This window comes from Narcine bancroftii, chromosome 5 (genome assembly GCF_036971445.1).
Source record: "Narcine bancroftii isolate sNarBan1 chromosome 5, sNarBan1.hap1, whole genome shotgun sequence".
Classification (NCBI taxonomy): Eukaryota; Metazoa; Chordata; class Chondrichthyes; order Torpediniformes; family Narcinidae; genus Narcine; species Narcine bancroftii.
In genome coordinates this window covers 62,377,570-62,397,214 of record NC_091473.1, presented here as the reverse complement: position 1 = coordinate 62,397,214, position 19,645 = coordinate 62,377,570, and the positions used below count along the sequence as shown (strand labels likewise).

Genomic DNA, 19,645 nt, shown 5'->3' with positions numbered 1-19,645 from the left:
ACCTTGCCTCTTCAGCCTATGTGACTGAGACTTCTGCAAGTTCACCATCCTGTATGAATAAATTTCTCCTCATTTTTAGCCCCAAATGAGGGTTCAGAAAAGATTCATAAGAATGATTCCTGGTATTAAGGGATTAGCATATGAGGAACATTTTACGGGTTTTGGACTGTACTCCTTGGATTTCATAAGAAAGAGGGAGGCTTCTTTAGAAGCATTTCAAATGTTGAAAGGCCTGGACAGAGTAGATGGGGCAAAGTTGTTTCCCATATTAAGGGAGACTAGGACAAGAGGGCACAACTTCAGGATTGAAGGGTGTCCACTTAAAATAGAGATGCAGAGAAATTTCTTTAGCCAGAGAGTGGTGAACCTCTGTAATTTGCTACGACGGATGGCTCTGGAGGCCAGGACATTGGGTGTATTTAAGGCATTGATAGGTATCTGAATAGCCAGGGTATCAAAGATTATGGGGAGAAGGCAGAGAAGTGGGTTGAGTGGGAGAAATGATCAGCTCATAATGAATGGCAGAACAGGTTCGATGGCTACTTCTGTGCTACTATATCTTATGGTCTTATAGTCTTATCCTGTATTCTGAGACAGTAATTCCTGGCTCTTTACAACTTCCTTTCTGATTCTAATCAGTCAACCTCAACCAGAATTTTCAGAGATCATCTTTCATTCTTCTAAACTCTAGTAATTACATGACCAGCAAACCCAATCTCCTTGTTCAACAGTCCCACCAATCCCAGAATCTTTTACTGCTTTCTCACTATGGCAAGTGTCTTCATCATTTGGTCAGGGGGCAAAAAATTACACCCAATTCCAAGTGTAGTCTCACCAAGGCCCTTTATAATAAATGGGGAACATACTTGCTCCTATACTCAAAACCTCATGCAATAATGGTTGCCATAGCATGTACCTTCTTAACTGCTTTCCTCACCTGCAAGTTAAGTTTGCGACTGGTGTACAAGGACACCCAGATCCCTTCATACATCATCATTTCCCAATTTTTCGCCTGGTAAGTAATACACTGCTCTCCTATTTTTTTTTGTGCTAAAATACAGATTACAATGGGAATAGTTCTCAGTCTGTTCCCAGGATCTCACTAAAATGAATGTCGTACCTTTCCATAACATCCTTTCAGACATTCCAAGGTGCTTCCCAATGTACTTCTGGACGTGTGATCACAGTTCCAGTTTAGCAAATGCATCACCATCTTGCACAGAGAAACTGTAGTGCTTCCTAAAAGGAGAGAAAGGGCTGAGAAGGATGTGGATCAAATGCAGGCAAATGGAACTAGCCCAGAATGCCAAATTGGTCACCATGGATGAGTTGAGTTTAAGGGCCTGTTCAGTGCTGTGTGGACTCTGACTCTTATCGATGGATACCATGGACTGCAATAATATAAATGGTCGGATTACTTGATGGCCTTTGTTGAGGAGTAACTATTTGGGCTGGGATCCTGGATAAAATGCCTGCATTCCTTTTATATATTTTATGGCGTTGGCAGCAAGGTGGTGGAGCAGTTAGTGCTGCTGCCTGGCAGTGTTCAAGTGATACACTTGAGCAATCTGACAGATCAGTGTTGGGCTGGAGAGTGACTTCCCTGAAGTACTAAATCCCACAAATCAAAATCTCTGTCGTTACTCATTCTCATCTTTCTCTTTGGACAGGTGAATATTTTGGAGCACGAGAGAGACCAGATCATTATGGGGGCACGGTACGGAACACTACAACCTAACTTATTTCACAGTGCACGGATGGCTGTGATCGTTCCTCTCCTGCACTTCTGGAAAAGGTCAGCCCCAGATTACAGAGAGCATTGTCACCCTGCCTGGTCAGACTGAGGATTTTGATGTCCCAGGATCTTTGGTGCCTGTCTGGAACCACAGAGGTGCAGTAGTGGAGTCAAGTGGGTGTCTTGGGCCCAAATGAAAAGGGACAGTTTGGCAGCCTGGTCTCAGTAATGTAGACAAGTGCAAGGTGCTGCATTTCGGAAAAAAATAATCAAAATAGGACATATGCAGTTCAGGGGTGGGCATTGAGGTATGCAGAGTTATGGTACAGTGTTCCTTGAAGGTGGATTCCCATGTAGACAGGGTGGTTAAGAAGACATATGGTATGCTGGCCTTCATAAATCATAGTGCATAGGAGCTGGGAAGTAAGGCATTGGTGAGGACAGGTTTGGAATACTGTGCTCAGTTCTGGTCTCCAAATTCTTGAAAGGATATAGATAAGGTGGAGAGGGTAGAGAGAAGATTTACAAGGATGTTGTTTGTCTTACAGCGTCTAAGAGTACAGAGAAAAATTAAGGAGACTGGGACTTTATTCATTGGAACATAGACGGCTGAGAGAGTATTTGATAGAGGTATTTAGAATTATGAAGGGAATAGATAGACTAGACGTGAGTAGACTCTTTCCCCTGAGGGCAGGGGAGGTTGGAACAAGAGGGCATAAGTTAAGGGTAAGGGGGCAAAACTTTAAAAGAAATTTTAGAGGATGCTTCTTCACTCAGTGGTGGCAGAATTAAATGATCTTCCAGAGGAGATAGTTGCGGCAGGGTCCTTTCTGTCATTTAAGAGAAGGTTGGATGTGTACATGGATATGAGGGGGTTGGAGGGTTATGGGCGGAGTGGGAGAGGGGAACTAGTGGAATTGTTCAAGTGAACCGGCGCAGACTCGAAGGGCTGATGTGGCCTGTTTCCGTGCTGTCAACTGTTATATGGTTATATGGTGGAGTTTTGCTGGGCTGCCAGCTCAAAGTCATTGTGTTTCATACCTTCTGCTGCAGATCACCTTGGTTTCTCAGGCTACATTTTTTCCTCTGCTTTATACATTTCTAGTCAATGCACCTCAATGCTGGAAGAATGAGATAGGACTGGAGCAGTTGCAGAGGATACAAGGATGGCATTGCTAGAGAACTATTATGAACATAGAACAGTACAGTGTAGTACAAGCCCTACAGCCCACAATGTTGCGCCGACCTATATAAAGTGCTCCACATCAATATGCCCATATTGGAATGCAATGCCAGGGGTGGTGGAGGAAACTGGTGCAATAGGGACATTAAAAAGACATAAAAATGGAGGGATTATGGGCTATGAGGGAGGGAAGGTTATATCGATGTCGAGCACTTTATATAGGTCAGCACAAGATTGTGGGCTGTAAGGCTTGTTCTGCATCCTCTCCACCTTATCTATATCCTTTCAAGAATTTGGAGACCAGATCTGAGCACAGTACTCCAAACCTGGCCTCACCAATGCCTTAAACAGCCACAGCATCACTTCCCAGCTCCTATACTCTAAACTATGATTTATGAAGGCCAGCATACCATATGCCTTCTTAACCACCCTGTCTTCGTGGGAATCCACCTTCAAGGAACTCTGTACCATAACTCCAACATGATGTGAAAATGTCTAGGTTAGGATTTCCTTTTGATTGAGGGGAGAATGAGGTATAAAACTGAGAGAGGCCAAGAAAAGATAAACAGTCGGTTCTATTTTTCTTGGCAGAGAGGTTAATAACTGAGGGCACGGGTTTAATTGGTAGGATTGAGGAGAGATGAGAACATACTATTTCACTTGCTATGTGGTCAGATAGTATCTGTAATTCTGCCTGAAGGAATGGTGGAGGGGGAAACCTTCCCCAGATGAAAATTGAACCTTGAAATATTTTCTTGAAAAGTTGTGATCTAAAAATCTACAGAGCAAGAGATAGGTAGTAGATGGTATTATTCTTTTTCACCATTGGTTGGCAGAAGCTGGATGGGGTGAATGGCATCCTGCACTGCAAATTTCCAAAATTCTGCACAACTTTGCAGGTGACTACATTGTTATGAATGTGTCCATTCGCCAGACTACCAAGGAGTGATTGGACTCAATGTGCCCTCGTGGAGTATTGTTTCAAACTGGGAATGCAGTAATAGCAGAAGGAGCATATGCAGCTTTGCAGTATGTGCAGAGCTCCTGCTTAAGTTCTCAGACATCAAAGAAGGTCTTGCTTTTAATGAAAGACCAGGAATATAATTACAGGGTGCTGGTAAGACCACATCTGGATTACTGCGTGCCTTTCTGGTTTCATTATTTGAGGAAGGATGTACTGGTTTTGGAGGTGATGCAGAGGCGGTTCACCAAGTTTATTCCAAGGGTGAAGGGGTTGGCTTGTGAGGAGATATTGAGTCATCTGGAACTGTACTAGAAGATGAGCGGATCTTATAGAAATACATGAAATTAAGATAGAGATTGGTAGGGGAGACAAGAATTGGGGGACAAAGGCTCAAAATTTAGGGTAGTAGATTTAGGACAGGGATGAGGAGGAACTGCTTTTCCAAGAGGACTTCGCTGCCCATTGAAGCAGTAGAGGCTACCTCAGTAAATATACTTAAGACAAGGTTCGATAGATTTTTACATAGTAAGAAAATTAAGGGATATGGGGAAAAGGCAGGTAGGTGGAGATGAGTCTATCATCAGATCAGCCATGATCTCATTGAATGGTGTTGCAGGCTTGATGGGCCGGATGGCCTACTCCTAACTCTTATATTCTGACAAGTATAGTTTTCATTAATTTTGCTTATTTTCCTTGGTAATGATATTCAACTCACTGAAATGAATGTATCGACAAAGCAGGGTGTTCTGCTACTATTGTTCAGTCCTCTGCCAATCCTGAGCTTCATGTCGCTCTTGATCTGCTTGTCACTGCAAGGTTTTAGTCAAGGAACAGATGCATGCAACACCAGAAGCCTCACCAACTGTCTCAAGTAATCGCAGTAGTATGAGATGCATCTTTGTGAACTATTGCTTCTCCTTAGGTAGTCCCTTATGAGTGAGGGTGACTTTGGTCTTCTCCAGTTCTGAGGCTGATGAGGCCAATGTGGGATCTGCAGATGGGAGGTAGCTGATGGGGCAGGTTGGTGGGTTGCTGGGATGTTGTGGCAAGTATTTTCTTGGACATCATTGAAACATCTTGCTGAGTAATGCAGTGATTCTGATTACCTCTGGAACATGCCCCACTATCCCTCCTGTCCAAGGGAACATAGATCTGTACTGCCCCTCCCACAGAGTGGTGAACCACTGAAAGTAAGACACGAAATGCTGGAAATACTCAGCAGGTCAGATAGCAACAAAAACAGTCGATGAGCCAAAGATGGTGCTGAGCGATTCCAGCATTTTCTGATTTTATTATAAATGAGAATGGGAATGACATTTTTAAAACTATCAGGCCCTGTCACAATGATGTCCCTCTCTTTCCATACCTTTCCCACAGATTCTGTTTAATGAATGCCCTAAAAATATTGGGCCAACCCACACGTCAATGGAGAAGGGAGTACATTCCACCAAATTACTTGAAGCCATCTCCTGAATTTCATTATAAGATGATCCCTGTGTTTGAAGGAGGTAAGGAAAAGGCATAGTACAAATGGGAAAGGATCAAGTGCAATTAATAAAAGCACTGGAGAAGTTTCCTGTAGCTTCCACAGGAAACAAAGGGTAACCAAAGTTTCGGGCCTGGGCCCTTCATCAAGGTATTTGTGCATTGCTCTCACTCCAGCATCTATAGACTTTCCTGTTAACTGGGAAAAGATCAAGGTTACTTAAACAAAATGATGTTTCTAAGTTTCAGAGTTAGGGTTCTCCAGCACAGAAACAGGCCCTTTGACCCAACTTGTCCATGCCAAGCTAGTACCATTTTACCTGCATTTGGCTCATATCCCTCCATACCTTTCCCATCCACACCAAGGGATATCATCTTGAAATAGTTGCCTGTTGTCACAGGGAGGGAGTCATTCACTTTAAAGCTTAATTCTTCCTTGGGAATGGTTAACAGGACAGGTGGTTGCCAATTTTCCCTGTAATTATATATGCTATACCCAGCCTAGGAATTTTGGAAGGGACGGTGTAAAAGGAGTTCTCGAGTTCCAGTGCTGCAAATACTGTTAGTAGTTGATAGCAAAGACGTGGGAGCTTTGAACCTGAGTTGAAGCTTTTTGTTGGGACAATGTTTCCTCAGAAATTGAAGATTGAGTTTGCATTTAAAAGGGACAGCAAGGACAAGTTAGGGAACTACAGGCCAGCAGTGGGAAGGTTACTGGACTGAATTCTCAGGGACAAGATCTACAGCCATTCAGATCAGCAAGAAGTTATTGGAGATGATCAGCATGGATTTGTTCAGGGAGATCATGTCTCTTGAATCCGATAATTATTTTTAAAGAGGTGATAAAGAGGATTGATGAGGCCACAGAGGTGAATATTGGTTTTTGCAAGGCCTTTGGCAAGATCCCACATGGCAAGTTAGAATGGAAGGTGAGATCACATGGGATCTGAGCTGTGCTGGCCAAATGGATTAAAAACTGGCTTAGAGGGAGGAAGCAGAGGGTATAGTGCGAGAAGGAAGAGGGTGGTAGTGGAGGGTTGCTTTTCTGATTGGATGACTGTTAGGGTTGGTGCTGGGTCTACTGTTGTTTATTATCTATATTAATAATTTGGATGGCAATGTAGTTATCATCATGTTTAAGTTTTCAGATGACACAAAAGTTGGTGATTGAGGAAGTATACCTAAGTTTACCACAGAATCTAGATCAGTTGGGTGGGCACATGTAATTTAACTCTGACAACGTGAGATGCTACACTTTGCTAACTCAAACCAGGGTAGAACTTACACCATTAATGGCATGGTTTCAGACAAAAGTATTCTGTAACTGAGTAAATTATTCCAAAATATTTATTTTAAATGTATACATGCGTTTAGTATGTGCTGTTTATTGTGTGTGCACCTTGGTCCGGAGAAATGTCAATTCATCTAGTTGCATGTGTATAGTCAGATGATAATAAATTTGAACTTAAGTGTTGTAGAACAAAGAAACCATGGAGCACAGGTGTGTAGTTCCAGTTGGAGAAGGTGGTGAAGAAGGCTTTTGGCACACTTGCTTTCATTGGGCTGGGTACAGAGTACAAAATCTGGGATGTCATGATTCAGGTGTATAAGGCACTGGTGAGACCTCATTAGGAGTGCAGTGTACAGTTCTGTCACCCAGCTCTAAAGAATATCAATAGGTTGGAAGGATTGCAGAGAAGATTCAGCAGGATGTTGCCATGATGAGGTTGGATAGACTGTTTTCCTCTGAGTGTAGGAAACTGAGGGGTGACCTTTTTTGGAAGTTTATAAAAACATGAAGGACATGGATAAAATGAAGGTGCACTGTCCTTTTTCCCACGGTGGGCAATATTTCGAGAGGGGAGAAATTTAAATGGACCGAGGGGCAACCTTTCACTTAGAGAGTGGTCTGTTCCTGGAATGAGTTGCCAGAGGGAGATAGAGTCACAAAGTTCAAAAGATAGATTGATAGGAATGGGCTGTAAGGATATGGACAAAATGCTAACCCAGAATGCCAAATTTGTCAGGATGGGCCAAAGGGCCTCCTCAGAGCTGCATGAGTCTATGGCCAGGGGCTCATGTGATTCTATTGTTTACAGAGCTATTTGATTCTTAGACTAATGCAGATCATGATTTAAAAAAAAGAGAACTGAAAGATGTCAGTAAAGTGCACGTCACCTGCTGTTACTGACGGGCCAGGAAATGTCAGTGGGGAATAAATGGATTAACTACACCAGAACTGATCATTTCTGATATAGTCAGAAAAACCTAAAGTGTTGAACTTCTGGAAGACAGAATCTTACTGCACAGACAGGGCCTAATGTATCAACACTGACCAACTTTCTCAACAAGCCCCATTTGCCTATTTTTGGTCCATATCCTTTCAAACCTTTCCTATCCACAAATCTGTCCAAATTTCATTTGAACATTGTAACTGCACCTGCTTCTATAATTTCCTGTGGCAGCTCGTTCCAGATATGGACCACCCCAAGTGAAATTGTTGCCGCTCGGGTCACTCAGAAATATCTCCCCTCTCACCTTTCATTTATGCTCTTGTTCTAGAATTGATTACCATGAGAAAGAAAAATCAGCAGGTGGATGAGCCGAATGGTCTAATTTTGCTCCTGTCTTATGGTCTTATCGGAGAAAAATATTGTTATCTCTTCTGACCTCTCTCCACCGCCTCCCAAACCTGTGATCTCCCACTCCAAGAAGGTCAAGGGTTTCAGATGTACGGAAACATCACTACCTGCTTAGCAATCATCAGATAGGGAATTGTCTACATCAGGGGTGTCAAACTCAAATTCACGGAGGGCCAAAATTAAAAACTTGGACTAAGTCGAGGGCCAAACTAAATATTTATTGAAAATTTTCAACAACATCTGCATGTTTTCTCTTCTTTCAACATATGTAATGTTAAACTTTTTCTTATTAAAATAAATGTTTAATAATAGTTTTGGATAAACTCTTTCATTGTCATTGGCCCATTTCCTTTAGCGTCTGAAACCGTGCACATGACAAGTCAATGAGGGATCATTAAAGCAGTGGTCTTCAAACTTTTTCTTTCCACCCACTGGCCTGTTTCTGTGCTGTAAATGGTTATATGGTTAACATATGAAAATGTAGCCAGATCAATCTACACCAGGGGTCACCAAACTTTTTAGACTGTCAACCCCTTCAGGGACTAGGTGGTCCCTCATCGACCCTAGGCATGGAATCCCAGCGCTCAACAGAGGAGGAGCTGCGGTGGTGATCCTCCTGTTTCCTATCAAATACAGTAAAAAGCCAAACCCTAATACAACATGGCAGCCAATCTCCAACACTGCCGTAGGTGCTATTTTAAATCGACTCCACCCTCTCCCCTGATGTTATCGACTCCTTTTCGACCCTCAGTCATTTATCGACCCCTTGGCTAATCCCATCAACCCCTGGGGGTTGATATTGACCATGTTTGGGGCCCCCAGTCTACAGAGGGTAGTGAGTGTATGGAACAGGCTGCCGGAGGAGGTGGTTGAGGCAGGTACTATTGCAACATATAAGAAAACTTTGAACGAATACACAGATAGGATAGGTTTAGGACATTTTACTTGGCGTGGCAAGTTGGTTTGCAGGGCATGTTTCATGTTCTATGACTCTCATGTATGAGGGAGAGAATGTGTTTAATACATAAGTTTAATTTCAAGCTTAAATTTTAGCAATGTTTTGGTAGAAATTTTGCTTTTTGAAATTTAATAGTAAACATCCCTAAGGCCTTAGAGAAGGATGTTAATGAAGACTGCATACTAATCTCTTGACTTCAAATCAAGGAGAGATTGATGCTGGTTGGAAATGAACCTTTCGATATTTCCACCAGGAATCCAGGTTGAAATTCATTGGTAGAATTAAATCCTGATAAAAATAGGCTTGCAATCCATCAAAAACTGAATGTAATATAGTCTTGTTTCAAGGTTGATAATTGTCAGGTGAACAAAAATCCACGTCAGCTTTGTGTGTGGAGGTAATTTTAATCGGCCTTTAACATAATTTTAATCAAATTGAATGAATATTCCTCAGTTAAATATCAGAATTGAATCATTTTATGTTGTACGTTATAATTCTCAAATTATTCATTGAAATTGGTAGAGTAATTGCTTTTTCACTTTTTTTTCTAGAAGAGTTCCCAATTCTTAGGTTCACACTAGCCAAAGGAATACAGATGCTAATCCCTCAAGACCAGGGCAGAAGTTCAACTGCAGGTGAGAGTCACTGTAAAACTAGAAATGCTTGATTGTTTAAAATTGTCACATTATATCTAGTACAGTGAGAAGGGTTCTTCTGCAAGTCTAACAAGTTATCTCTAACACTCATACTGAAATATAAAGAGCACAATTTACAGAGTATAGAGTTACAATTAAAAGATTAATTAGTACCAAGGGCAGCTTGATAGCACTGTTGTGGAGTTCATTCAAGAGCCTGATGACTGCAGGGAAGCAACTGTCTTTAAGCTGACAGGTTTGTGCTTTCACATTCTTCAAAGAGTGTGATGGGTCCTTCAGCATACTGTCTGCCTTTCCCAGGCAGCGGGAAATGTAGACAGAATTCACAGAGGGGAGGGAAATTTGCATGATGTTCTGAGCTGCAGTTACCACCTTCTGCAGCTTCTAATCTTCAGAGCAGGTCCCCTCCCACACTGTGATACATTCAGCAAGTCTGCTGTCGATGATGCACCTGTAGAAGTTGTTGAGGGACAGGGGACATGCCGAACTTTCCTAGTCTTCTGAAAAGGTTAAGGTGTTAGTGCATTTTCTTGACCATAGCGTCAACATGCTTGACCCAGGTCAGGTTCATCCCTAGGAACATACAGCTGTCTATTCTTTCCACTTCACCACCATTGATGTGGACGTGGGTATCTCTGCCCCCTCTCTTGAAGTAAACGACCATCTCTCTCACCTTGATGATACTGAGAGATAGGATGTAATCTTGACACCACATCATGAGACTTAAACTGCATTGCCGAGGTCATTGATGAGGTATTGAGTCATGAGACTGCAAAGCATGGAACCACACCTTTTGGCTCAATTCATCCATGCTGACCACATTGATATCTGAGCTAATCCCATTTGCTTGCATTCAGCCCATCTCTCTGTCTAAATGATTTTTCAATGTCCTAATTATATCTGCTTCCTCTGGCAGCTCAATAATAAACCCACCATGTTTCGTGTGGAAAAACATACCCATCTGATTTGTAGAATAGAACATTACAGCACAGTGCAGGCCCTTTGGCCCATAATGTTGTGCCAACCTATGTAACCCTACTCCACAATAAGCTAATCCTTCCCTACCTCACACAAACCTCTATTTTCCTTCCATCCATGTGCCTATTGAAGAGTCCCTATTGTACCAGGCTCTACCACCACCCCTGGCAATGCATTCTAGCCACTCACCACTGAGTAAAATACCTACCTTTGACTTCTCTTTTTTTTTAAAAAAACCTTTATTTATTCGTTCAAAATACAGATAGTGAAATACATATACAACAACGAACCAAGAACATGAACGTTATATTTTATAGAAAAAAAAGAAACCCCCCCCTCCTTCAGCCAGCTCTCCTAAGGAGAGCCATAAAGAAAGGAAAAAAAATATTAAGGAAAAATTAAACATACATATTAAGATCTAATCAACATAAATCAAAATGTAAATATTCTGAATATAACAACCACTTACTAATAAAAAAACTATAGTTATCACGAGAAACATATGTAATTTTTTCCATTATTAAACAATATTTCATCTCGTTATGCCATCTATTAATATCAATCATATTTGTATCTTTCCACATACTAGCAATACATTTTTTTGCTACAGATAAAGCTAAATATACAAAAGCAAGTTGAAATTTATCTAATCCCAAACCTTTCAGAGGTTGCAAACTGCCCAATACAGATACTATCAGATCTAAAGGCATTTTAATCTTATACAGATATTCTAAAAACAATTAAATTTTCTTCCAAAAAGATTATATACACACATGACCTGACAGCATGAAAAAAAGTTCCAACAGAATTACCACATCTGAAACACAAATCTGAATCACGAAAACCATACTTTTTTAGTTTTTCAGGTGTTAAGTATAATTAATATAAAAAATTATAATTAATCATTGCATAGCGTGCATTTATCAGTCTAATTACATTATCATAACAAATATATAACCAATCATCTTCAGAAAAAAACAATATCTGCTTCCCATTTACCTTTGGATTTATCCCAATCCTTTTTATCCATACCATTCTGTAATATTTAATACATAAATGAAATATAACCCTTCTCTTGTACCTTCATAAGAAAAGTCTCAAATTTAGTCATTTCAGGTACTACCTTTGACTTCTCTGCTAAACTTTCCTCTATTCACTTTAAAGAGATGTCAGGTATTTGCATTGTTTGCCCTGGGAAAAAAGATGCAGGCTGCCAACCTATCTAAGCCCCTCATAATCTTAATAAAGGTATACAAGTCACTTCTCATCCTTCATCACTCCAAAGAAAAAAACCCATAGCTCTGTCAGTGTTGAGGAAGTCCCTTGTTCTGGCTTAGTTAAATCCATGGAACTTCAATATTGTAGCAACTCCTGAAACATGGCTGAGGGAGGGACAGGACTGCCAGCTGACATTACAAACACAAGAGACATTCAAAAGACTCTTATGGCCCTTTTACAGAGATCCCAATACATTGCCATGTTAACGACCCGTGTTTAAAGCCAGGTCAGTTTATACTGAACCAAAAAAAGCCAGTTCACTGCGACCTTTTACTTGCGGACCGGGCATCCGGTGCAAGAGGAGGCAGGATCTGCAACATTACAGTGTTGGTGTCCTGGGAAGGCGGGTAAGCCTTTTACACAGGAGCTAATGCGAAACATCGGTTCTGATACTACCTACCTTGGTGGGTAAGCACCAGGATTAAAAAGGGCCCCCCCCTCCCCAAACTGTGCTTGTCACATTCACACAGGTGAAAAGGTAAAAAGGTGCTTAATTGCTGTCTTTCATGGGCAGTGTAAAAGGGCCTTATTAGACAGGCATATGAATGTAAGAGTGTTAGAAGGTATTGGAAAAATGAGATTGTTGTGGAGTTGGTTACATAGGTTGGCACAACATTGTGGGCTAATGGGCCGGGGCTGTTATATTTTGTTTTCTTCAGCACAGGATATCAGACCCATGAGGACGGGACTGATATCTCCTTCAAGAGGCTGCAGCTTGCAATATCCCATGGTCAGTGCCAGGTGTCTCACACAGCTCCTGTGTTTCATGGCACGTTTCATCGGCTTAACATTTCTCACCAGTCACATTACCCAAAGGAAGCACATCGTGGGATAAGGGCCTTGCCTACTCAGCATTACCATCTGTGTGATTTCTGTGCACTGTGGCCGAGTGAAGGAACAAACAGGAGTCAGCCATCTGGCCTGTCGAGCTTGCTCCACCATTCAAGAAGATTATGGCTGATCTGTCTGTGGACTTGACTCCAATTACCCACCCATTCCTTGTAATCTTCATTTCCCCAAATACGGTATTCAAAAATCTGTGTCTTAACTACATTTAACAAAGCAGCTTCTATTGCTTCCATGGGTACAGAATTCCAGATTGACTACTCTCTGGAATAAGCAGTTTCTCCTCATCTTTGTCTTAAATCGACTCCCCTGAATCTTGATGCTGTGTGCCCTAGTTGCAGTCTCACCAACCAATGTAAACAACCTTACTGCCTCTCTATTCCTTTCATAATTTTATGTTTCTACACAATTCCCCTTCATCCATCTAAGCTCTCTGCCTGCTACACAAATTGCTCTCCCTCCAGAGATTCTCTATCCCACAGTTGGTGGGTAGTTCCTTCTCCTTCATCCTCTCTTTAAGGCATTCTGTGGATTATTGCCATCGAAGGGATGCCAATCACTTTTAATGATTACAGCACTGATATCCTCACTCTGCAACTCTTTATTGGCTAGACCTATGAAAAGCATTATTTACTTCTTCGCTAAAGCAAAATAGCAAAAAAAAATGTTATGTCAAGGATGATCTGTGAGAATCTCACATTTGTGATCTTTGTGGATCTCTCTCCTGTCCCCACTGGTCCTTTCCCCCTTAGACTCTCACCCTTTTTTCCTCAGTCCCACATTCTTGATCTTGTACACCCTCACTTTGTCCCACCTCCTTGCTAATTTCCTGCAGTCTCAGAAGCAAGATTCCCCCATGACCATGCTCCGTCACTTTTCCCTCACTCTGATCTTTCTGTGGCCATGTCCCAAATACAGTTCCTGTATGCTTTTTCCACATTTTTACCTTCTACCAAGATCACACAACCCTTAGACTACACTCATGCATAATTAACATTGTTCCTTTCTCCTTGGACCAAATCCCTATTGCCTAACCTTCCTGCGCCATGCCCTTTTTTCTTTAAACTCTGGGCCACATTGCTTTCCCCTCTTTTGGACCATGGTTGATTTGTTTTGGACTATTTCATGCACTAACCTCTTGTACTCTGTCAGATTTTTAAGTGTAATGTTTGTTGTGATGTTTAACTAACCATGATTGTGTTTGGGATAAATGCTCTGCCTAGGAAGCAGTCAGAAATTCAGAAAGAATGGAGTAAAAGAAAAAGCAGCAACGTTTTCAACAGGAATCAAGTCAGTCTTGACAGTAAATGATAAAGTGCTGCAAAAGAAGCCCAAGCAAAGTACAGATGGAGGGGAAGAGAAATGGAAATATTGAGGGAAGGGAAGAGATTACAGTTCCCCTGTTACAATAAACACATTTTTACATTTGTTCAGCCATTTTCTATTTTGAAAAATGTTCTATTCAGGGATCAAAAATTAAATTGCAAAAGAAACTTATGACATTATGATCACTGCTCCCAAAGTTCTCCCAAACACACACCTCTATCACCTGACTTATCTCATTCCCCAGCAGAAGATCCAACACTGCCTCTTGTCTCGTTGGTACTTCTAGGTGTTGCTGCAAAATGTTTTCTTGCACACATTTTATAAACTCCAAACCATCCAGCCCTGTTACTGTATGGGTCTCCCAGTCTATGTTCAGAAAATTAAAATCTCTCAATCACCATCCTGTGTTTACTTCACATTTGCCTTTCCCATTCCTCAATTCCACCCAGATTGCCTCCCTAATCTATCCTGCCAAAGCACCGTAATAATATTTTCTCTGATAAGCAATGCAACACTTCCATCTCTTGTCCCTTCTATTCTATCACACCTGAAGCAATAAAATCCAGAACTATTTAATTGCCAATTGCACCCCTCCTGCAACATCTCACTAATAGCTACAACATCGTATTTCCAAGTATAAATCCACGTTTTAAGCTCATCTACCTTTCTTATAATGCTCCTAGCATTAAAATTAACACATTTAAGATCTTCTCCATCTCTATCTTCTTTTTTTTCCTTCTCCCCTACATCTATTCCTACACTCTGGTTCCCTCCCCCCTTCTAGTTTAAATGTACCTGTGCCTCTCTAGCAAACCAACCTGCAAGAATGTTTGTGCCCCTCCAGTTCAGATGCAAACCATCCTGAAAGAATAGGTCCCACCTTACCTGGAAAACTGCCCAGTTGTCAATAAATCTGAAATGCTCACCCCTGCAGCCATATGTTGATCCTCACAGTCTTACTATTCCTTAACTCACCTGTGCTTAGCACTGGTAGCAACCCTGAGATTGCTATCCTGAAGGTCCTGTCCTTTAATTTAGCTCCTAACTCCCTAAACTCACCTTTCAGAACCTCCTCACTCTTTCTGCCCACATCACTGGTCCCCACATGGGCCATGATATGTGGATGTCCCCACATGGGCCATGATATGTGGATGCCCCCCCCCCCCTTCCTCCTTAGTAATGGGAGAATTCAATCCGAGCTCTCTCGGACCCTGGCACAAACCATTGGGATACTTTATATAACCATAAAGTTTCTGCACTGTAACAGGCCATCTCAGCCCCTCTAGTCGTACCGATTTAATTGATCTCCTCTAGTTCCACTTACCTGCATCCTACCCATAACCCTCCAACCCCCTCACATCCATGCACCTATCCAACTTTTTCTTAAATGACAAAAATGACCTTGCTGCAACCACCTCTCCTGGAAGGCCATTTCACTACTCAGCCACAACTCTCTGAGTGAAGAAGCTCCCTCTCGTGTTACTTCTAAACATTTTCCCCCAATCCTTAACTCATGACCCTTCATTCCAATCTCACCTACCCTCAAGGGGTATTCACATCTACTCTATCAATCCCCTTCAAAATTTTAAATACCTCTATCAAATCCCCCCTCAACCTTATACGCTCCAAAGAACAAAGACCCATTCTACTCAATCAATCTTTATATTCTAGATACTGCAATCCAGGCAACATTTTAGTCAATATTCTCTGCACCCTCTCTACCTTATTGATATCCTTCCTATATTTGGGGACCAGATCTGCACACACTATTCCAAATTTAGCCTCATCAATGCATTAAATAGTCACAACATCACTTCTCAACTCCTCTATTCTATGCTTTGATTTTTAAAGGCCAGCATACCAAAAGCCTTCTTTACCGCTCTATCTACGAGATTCCACTTTCAAAGAACAATGAACCATTATTCCAAGATCTCTCTGTTCCTCTGCATTCCTCAATGCCCACCCCTTCACTGCACATGTCTTATTTATGGCATTATGACAACTCCATTTCTATTACTAAACCCATTAGGCAATCACTGATCTTCAGAAAAAGCTAAAATATTACATAATGCAGATGATCTGTAATACTTCATGAATGCAGTTTTGACATGCCAGATTTCAGTATGTCCTCTCTAGCACCACTATAGTTCCATATATGATATAATGGTGTTCTGGATAAAGTGAGAACTCTTGCTACAAGACTTTTGTTGTAATATTACCATGATGCATCTACAACAGGTAGATGAGGTCAGGTAGGTTTATCCCTTTTTTCATTCATTCACCTGCCAGATTCTGGCAACCATCTCCTTCAGTAGTGGTGATGGGCATCATGCTTCCTTGATGAGAAATAGTGTTAACAGCTGAGAAACAGTGATAGGTGTAATAATGTTTAATTGACCTGATGCTGATACTTTGTGGGGTTTGGAATCAGATCGTCTTTCTCCCATACTGTACCATCACCTCTGATGGATGTCATGTTAATGTGACAGGACCTATCCAGGATTGGCAATTCAATAGTTTGCTGGACCTAATTGAGGGACAGTTTCTCTGCATTTAGATACCAATCATTCTTTCTTTGGCTTGGCTTTGCGGACGAAGATTTATGGAGGGGGTAAAAGTCCACGTCAGCTGCAGGCTCGATTGTGGCTGACAAGTCCGATGCGGGACAGGCAGACACGGTTGCAGAGGAAAACTGGTTGGTTGGGGTTGGGTGTTGGGTTTTTCCTCCTTTGTCTTTTGTCAGTGAGGTGGGCTCTGCGGTCTTCTTCAAAGGAGGTTGCTGCCCGCCGAACTGTGAGGCGCCAAGATGCACGGTTTGAGGCGATATCAGCCCACTGGCGGTGGTCAATGTGGCAGGCACCAAGAGATTTCTTTAGGCAGTCCTTGTACCTCTTCTTTGGTGCACCTCTGTCACGGTGGCCAGTGGAGAGCTCGCCATATAACACGATCTTGGGAAGGCGATGGTCCTCCATTCTGGAGACGTGACCCACCCAGCGCAGCTGGATCTTCATCAGCGTGGACTCGATGCTGTCGGCCTCTGCCATCTCGAGTACTTCGATGTTAGGGATGAAGTCGCTCCAATGAATTTTGAGGATGGAGCGGAGACAACACTGGTGGAAGCGTTCTAGGAGCCGTAGGTGATGCCGGTAGAGGTCCCATGATTCAGAGCCAAACAGGTGGAAGCGTTCTAGGAGCTGTAGGTGATGCCGGTAGAGGACCCATGATTCGGAGCCGAACAGGAGTGTGGGTATGACAACGGCTCTGTCTGCGCTAATCTTTGTGAGGTTTTTCAGTTGGTCGTTTTTCCAGACTCTTTTGTGTAGTCTTCCAAAGGCGCTATTTGCCTTGGAGAGTCTGTTGTCTATAACTACTTTTGTGAACTTAATGGTCAAGAAGTGGCTTTACTTATTTTAAATTTAATGTCCAGGTCAATGCTAGAAAATCGACCTACAGTTTATTTTTACTTCATGGTTTTGATATAACCAAAAGGTTTACTTAGACAATTCAGTGTATTCAAGAATAGTGTGGGTCCGGAATCAAGCTGGACTGAGTAAATGCAGTCATTTTTGATCCCTAGAAGAAATGCATTAGCTATTAATTTTGCATCTTTCACTAATTCAATATGCAAGTTCTGCAGGATTCCCTTCACAACCCAGACCTCTTCATGAATGATTCAAAGTATATCAGGTAGTCAGGAGCATTGCTTTCCTTCTGTATGCTCTCAATTCACTCCAATTGAGTGATACTGTAATGAAAGCTAAGGCAGCATCAGTTGAATCAAGGCTGCCATTCCAAAACTACCCTTCAGTACTAATTGGGCAGCTTTTCCTTTTGATTTCTGCATACTATAAAACTCAAAGACACCATCATCAACATTGTCCAGGAGTCAACAGATAATAGCAAACTAAACAAAAGTAATAGTTCAATCTATGAATTCTATGGCCTTTGTCTGAATGATTTGTTACCTCCCTCCAAGATGCAAAGGATGATGCTGCTTGAATTACAATAAACTACTGTACAATTTCAAGGTTGATAGGTTGTCCAGAAAATGTTAAATATACAATGATCTGCATAGTATTCAAAAGATTAAAGTTTGGCAATTAAGGGTGGGGGGGGGGGGGGCAAGACTCACAGAAAAATGAGTAAATTGTAGGAAGGGCAAGTTCAATCGAATTGTTGCAGGCCAGGGTAAAGTGGAACCAGCATTGCTTGGTATAACCATAGCAGGACATAAAAGCTAGCATTTATATCAGAAGTACAAGAGAGCATCATATGGAGATGGAGAATATAACATTTTTTCCCTAAACATTCAGCAACTCTTGAGAAACAGAATGAGACAATATAGATTTAATGCCAGAGTTCTAAAAGGTGTGTCAAAGTAGAACATGAATCTTCAAAAGTAGGACTTGTTGAGTGATTGATAAAGAATGCAGCACCCTTAAACTCTTGAGTAGAGAATAAAAAAAAGCATCTTTACAAAACACCCAGGCCTCAACTAAGGTGTGGATTCCACTTTCCATTTAGCCCAACTTTAGCAGTTGGTTGAGACACACAGAAGTGAAGATGCTAGAATCTTAAGTGCTGGAGGAAGTCAGCAAGAGAGAAATGGTCAGTCAACACAGAGTCCTGATAAAGAGTTCTGACTAAGATTAAAAGGTGAAGATGCATATATAAAGGGGGGGGGGGGGGGGGAAAGAAAGTGAAGGGAGGGACAGAAGGCATTTTGGTAAAGGGAGAAAACCGAAATTAGAGAAAAGTACAGGAACAAATTTAAAGAGATGGAAACAATGGAATCAGATGAGTGTGTGGGTTACCTAATATTTTTTCTGTTATTTCACCTTTTCATATTGTTGGTTCCATCTGGATGCTCGTTTCCTTCTACATGTCGAAGATGTGGGTTGGTAGATTGGTTATAAGTTGTAAAAAAGACTCCAGCATGTAGATGAGTGGTAGAATCTCAGGGAGTTGAAAAGAACATGGGGAGAATAAAGAAGGAATTAGTGGAAATTAATGTTTGGTGTGGATTCAGTGAGTCAAAAGATCAGTTTACACTCTGCCTGACTATTTCACAATTGGTTGTGGTAACACTATTGCATGGTGCTTTTTTCATTTGGTCTACAAAAGGCAAAGGAAGAAAAACCCAACACCCAACCCCAACCAACCATTTTTCCCCTGCAGCCGCTGCAACCATGTCTGCCTGTCCCGCATCGGACTTGTCAGCCACAAACGAGCCTGCAGCTGACGTGGACTTTTACCCCCTCCATAAATCTTCGTCCGCGAAGCCAAGCCAAAGAAATAGACCAAAACAAATTTGAATATACTTAAATTATATTTAACTGCATTAATCATCAACATCCATTTGCACTTATTTAATTTTATTCTATTAGCCTTCAAATTTCCTACCATTCACCTACAATAGCCAAATAATCATCAACCACACACTTATTTGTGTTGTGGAGGGAAGACAGAGTATTTTGCTGCCTGAAATGTGCTACTGGGGTAGAGTACTCCTTATCCGATTTTAGATTTTTTTTTGGATTTTGGGATAATGTGTTTAATAATGTGAATGTTTTGTACTTACCAAAAAACACGAC

The 19,645-nt window shown here is 41.6% G+C and overlaps 1 protein-coding gene across 4 annotated transcripts in view; it reads left to right on the top strand.

The window, feature by feature from the left end:
* LOC138763440 (regulator of G-protein signaling protein-like) overlaps positions 1-14,127 on the top strand; it is a 131,065-nt gene extending 116,938 nt beyond the window's left edge. Inside the window, exons 19-22 of one of the 4 annotated variants that reach the window (XM_069937579.1) lie at positions 1,671-1,795; positions 5,260-5,390; positions 9,519-9,602; positions 13,949-14,127. In XM_069937579.1, the coding sequence (XP_069793680.1) occupies positions 1,671-1,795; positions 5,260-5,390; positions 9,519-9,602; positions 13,949-14,100 (492 nt within the window). In that variant the 3' untranslated portion in view covers positions 14,101-14,127. Of the gene's footprint in view, positions 1-1,670; positions 1,796-5,259; positions 5,391-9,518; positions 9,603-12,538; positions 13,918-13,948 lie in introns of those variants that run through there. The other 3 variants (XM_069937580.1, XM_069937578.1, XR_011357566.1) reach the window with 3 other exon arrangements.
* Positions 14,128-19,645: the final 5,518 nt, after the last annotated feature.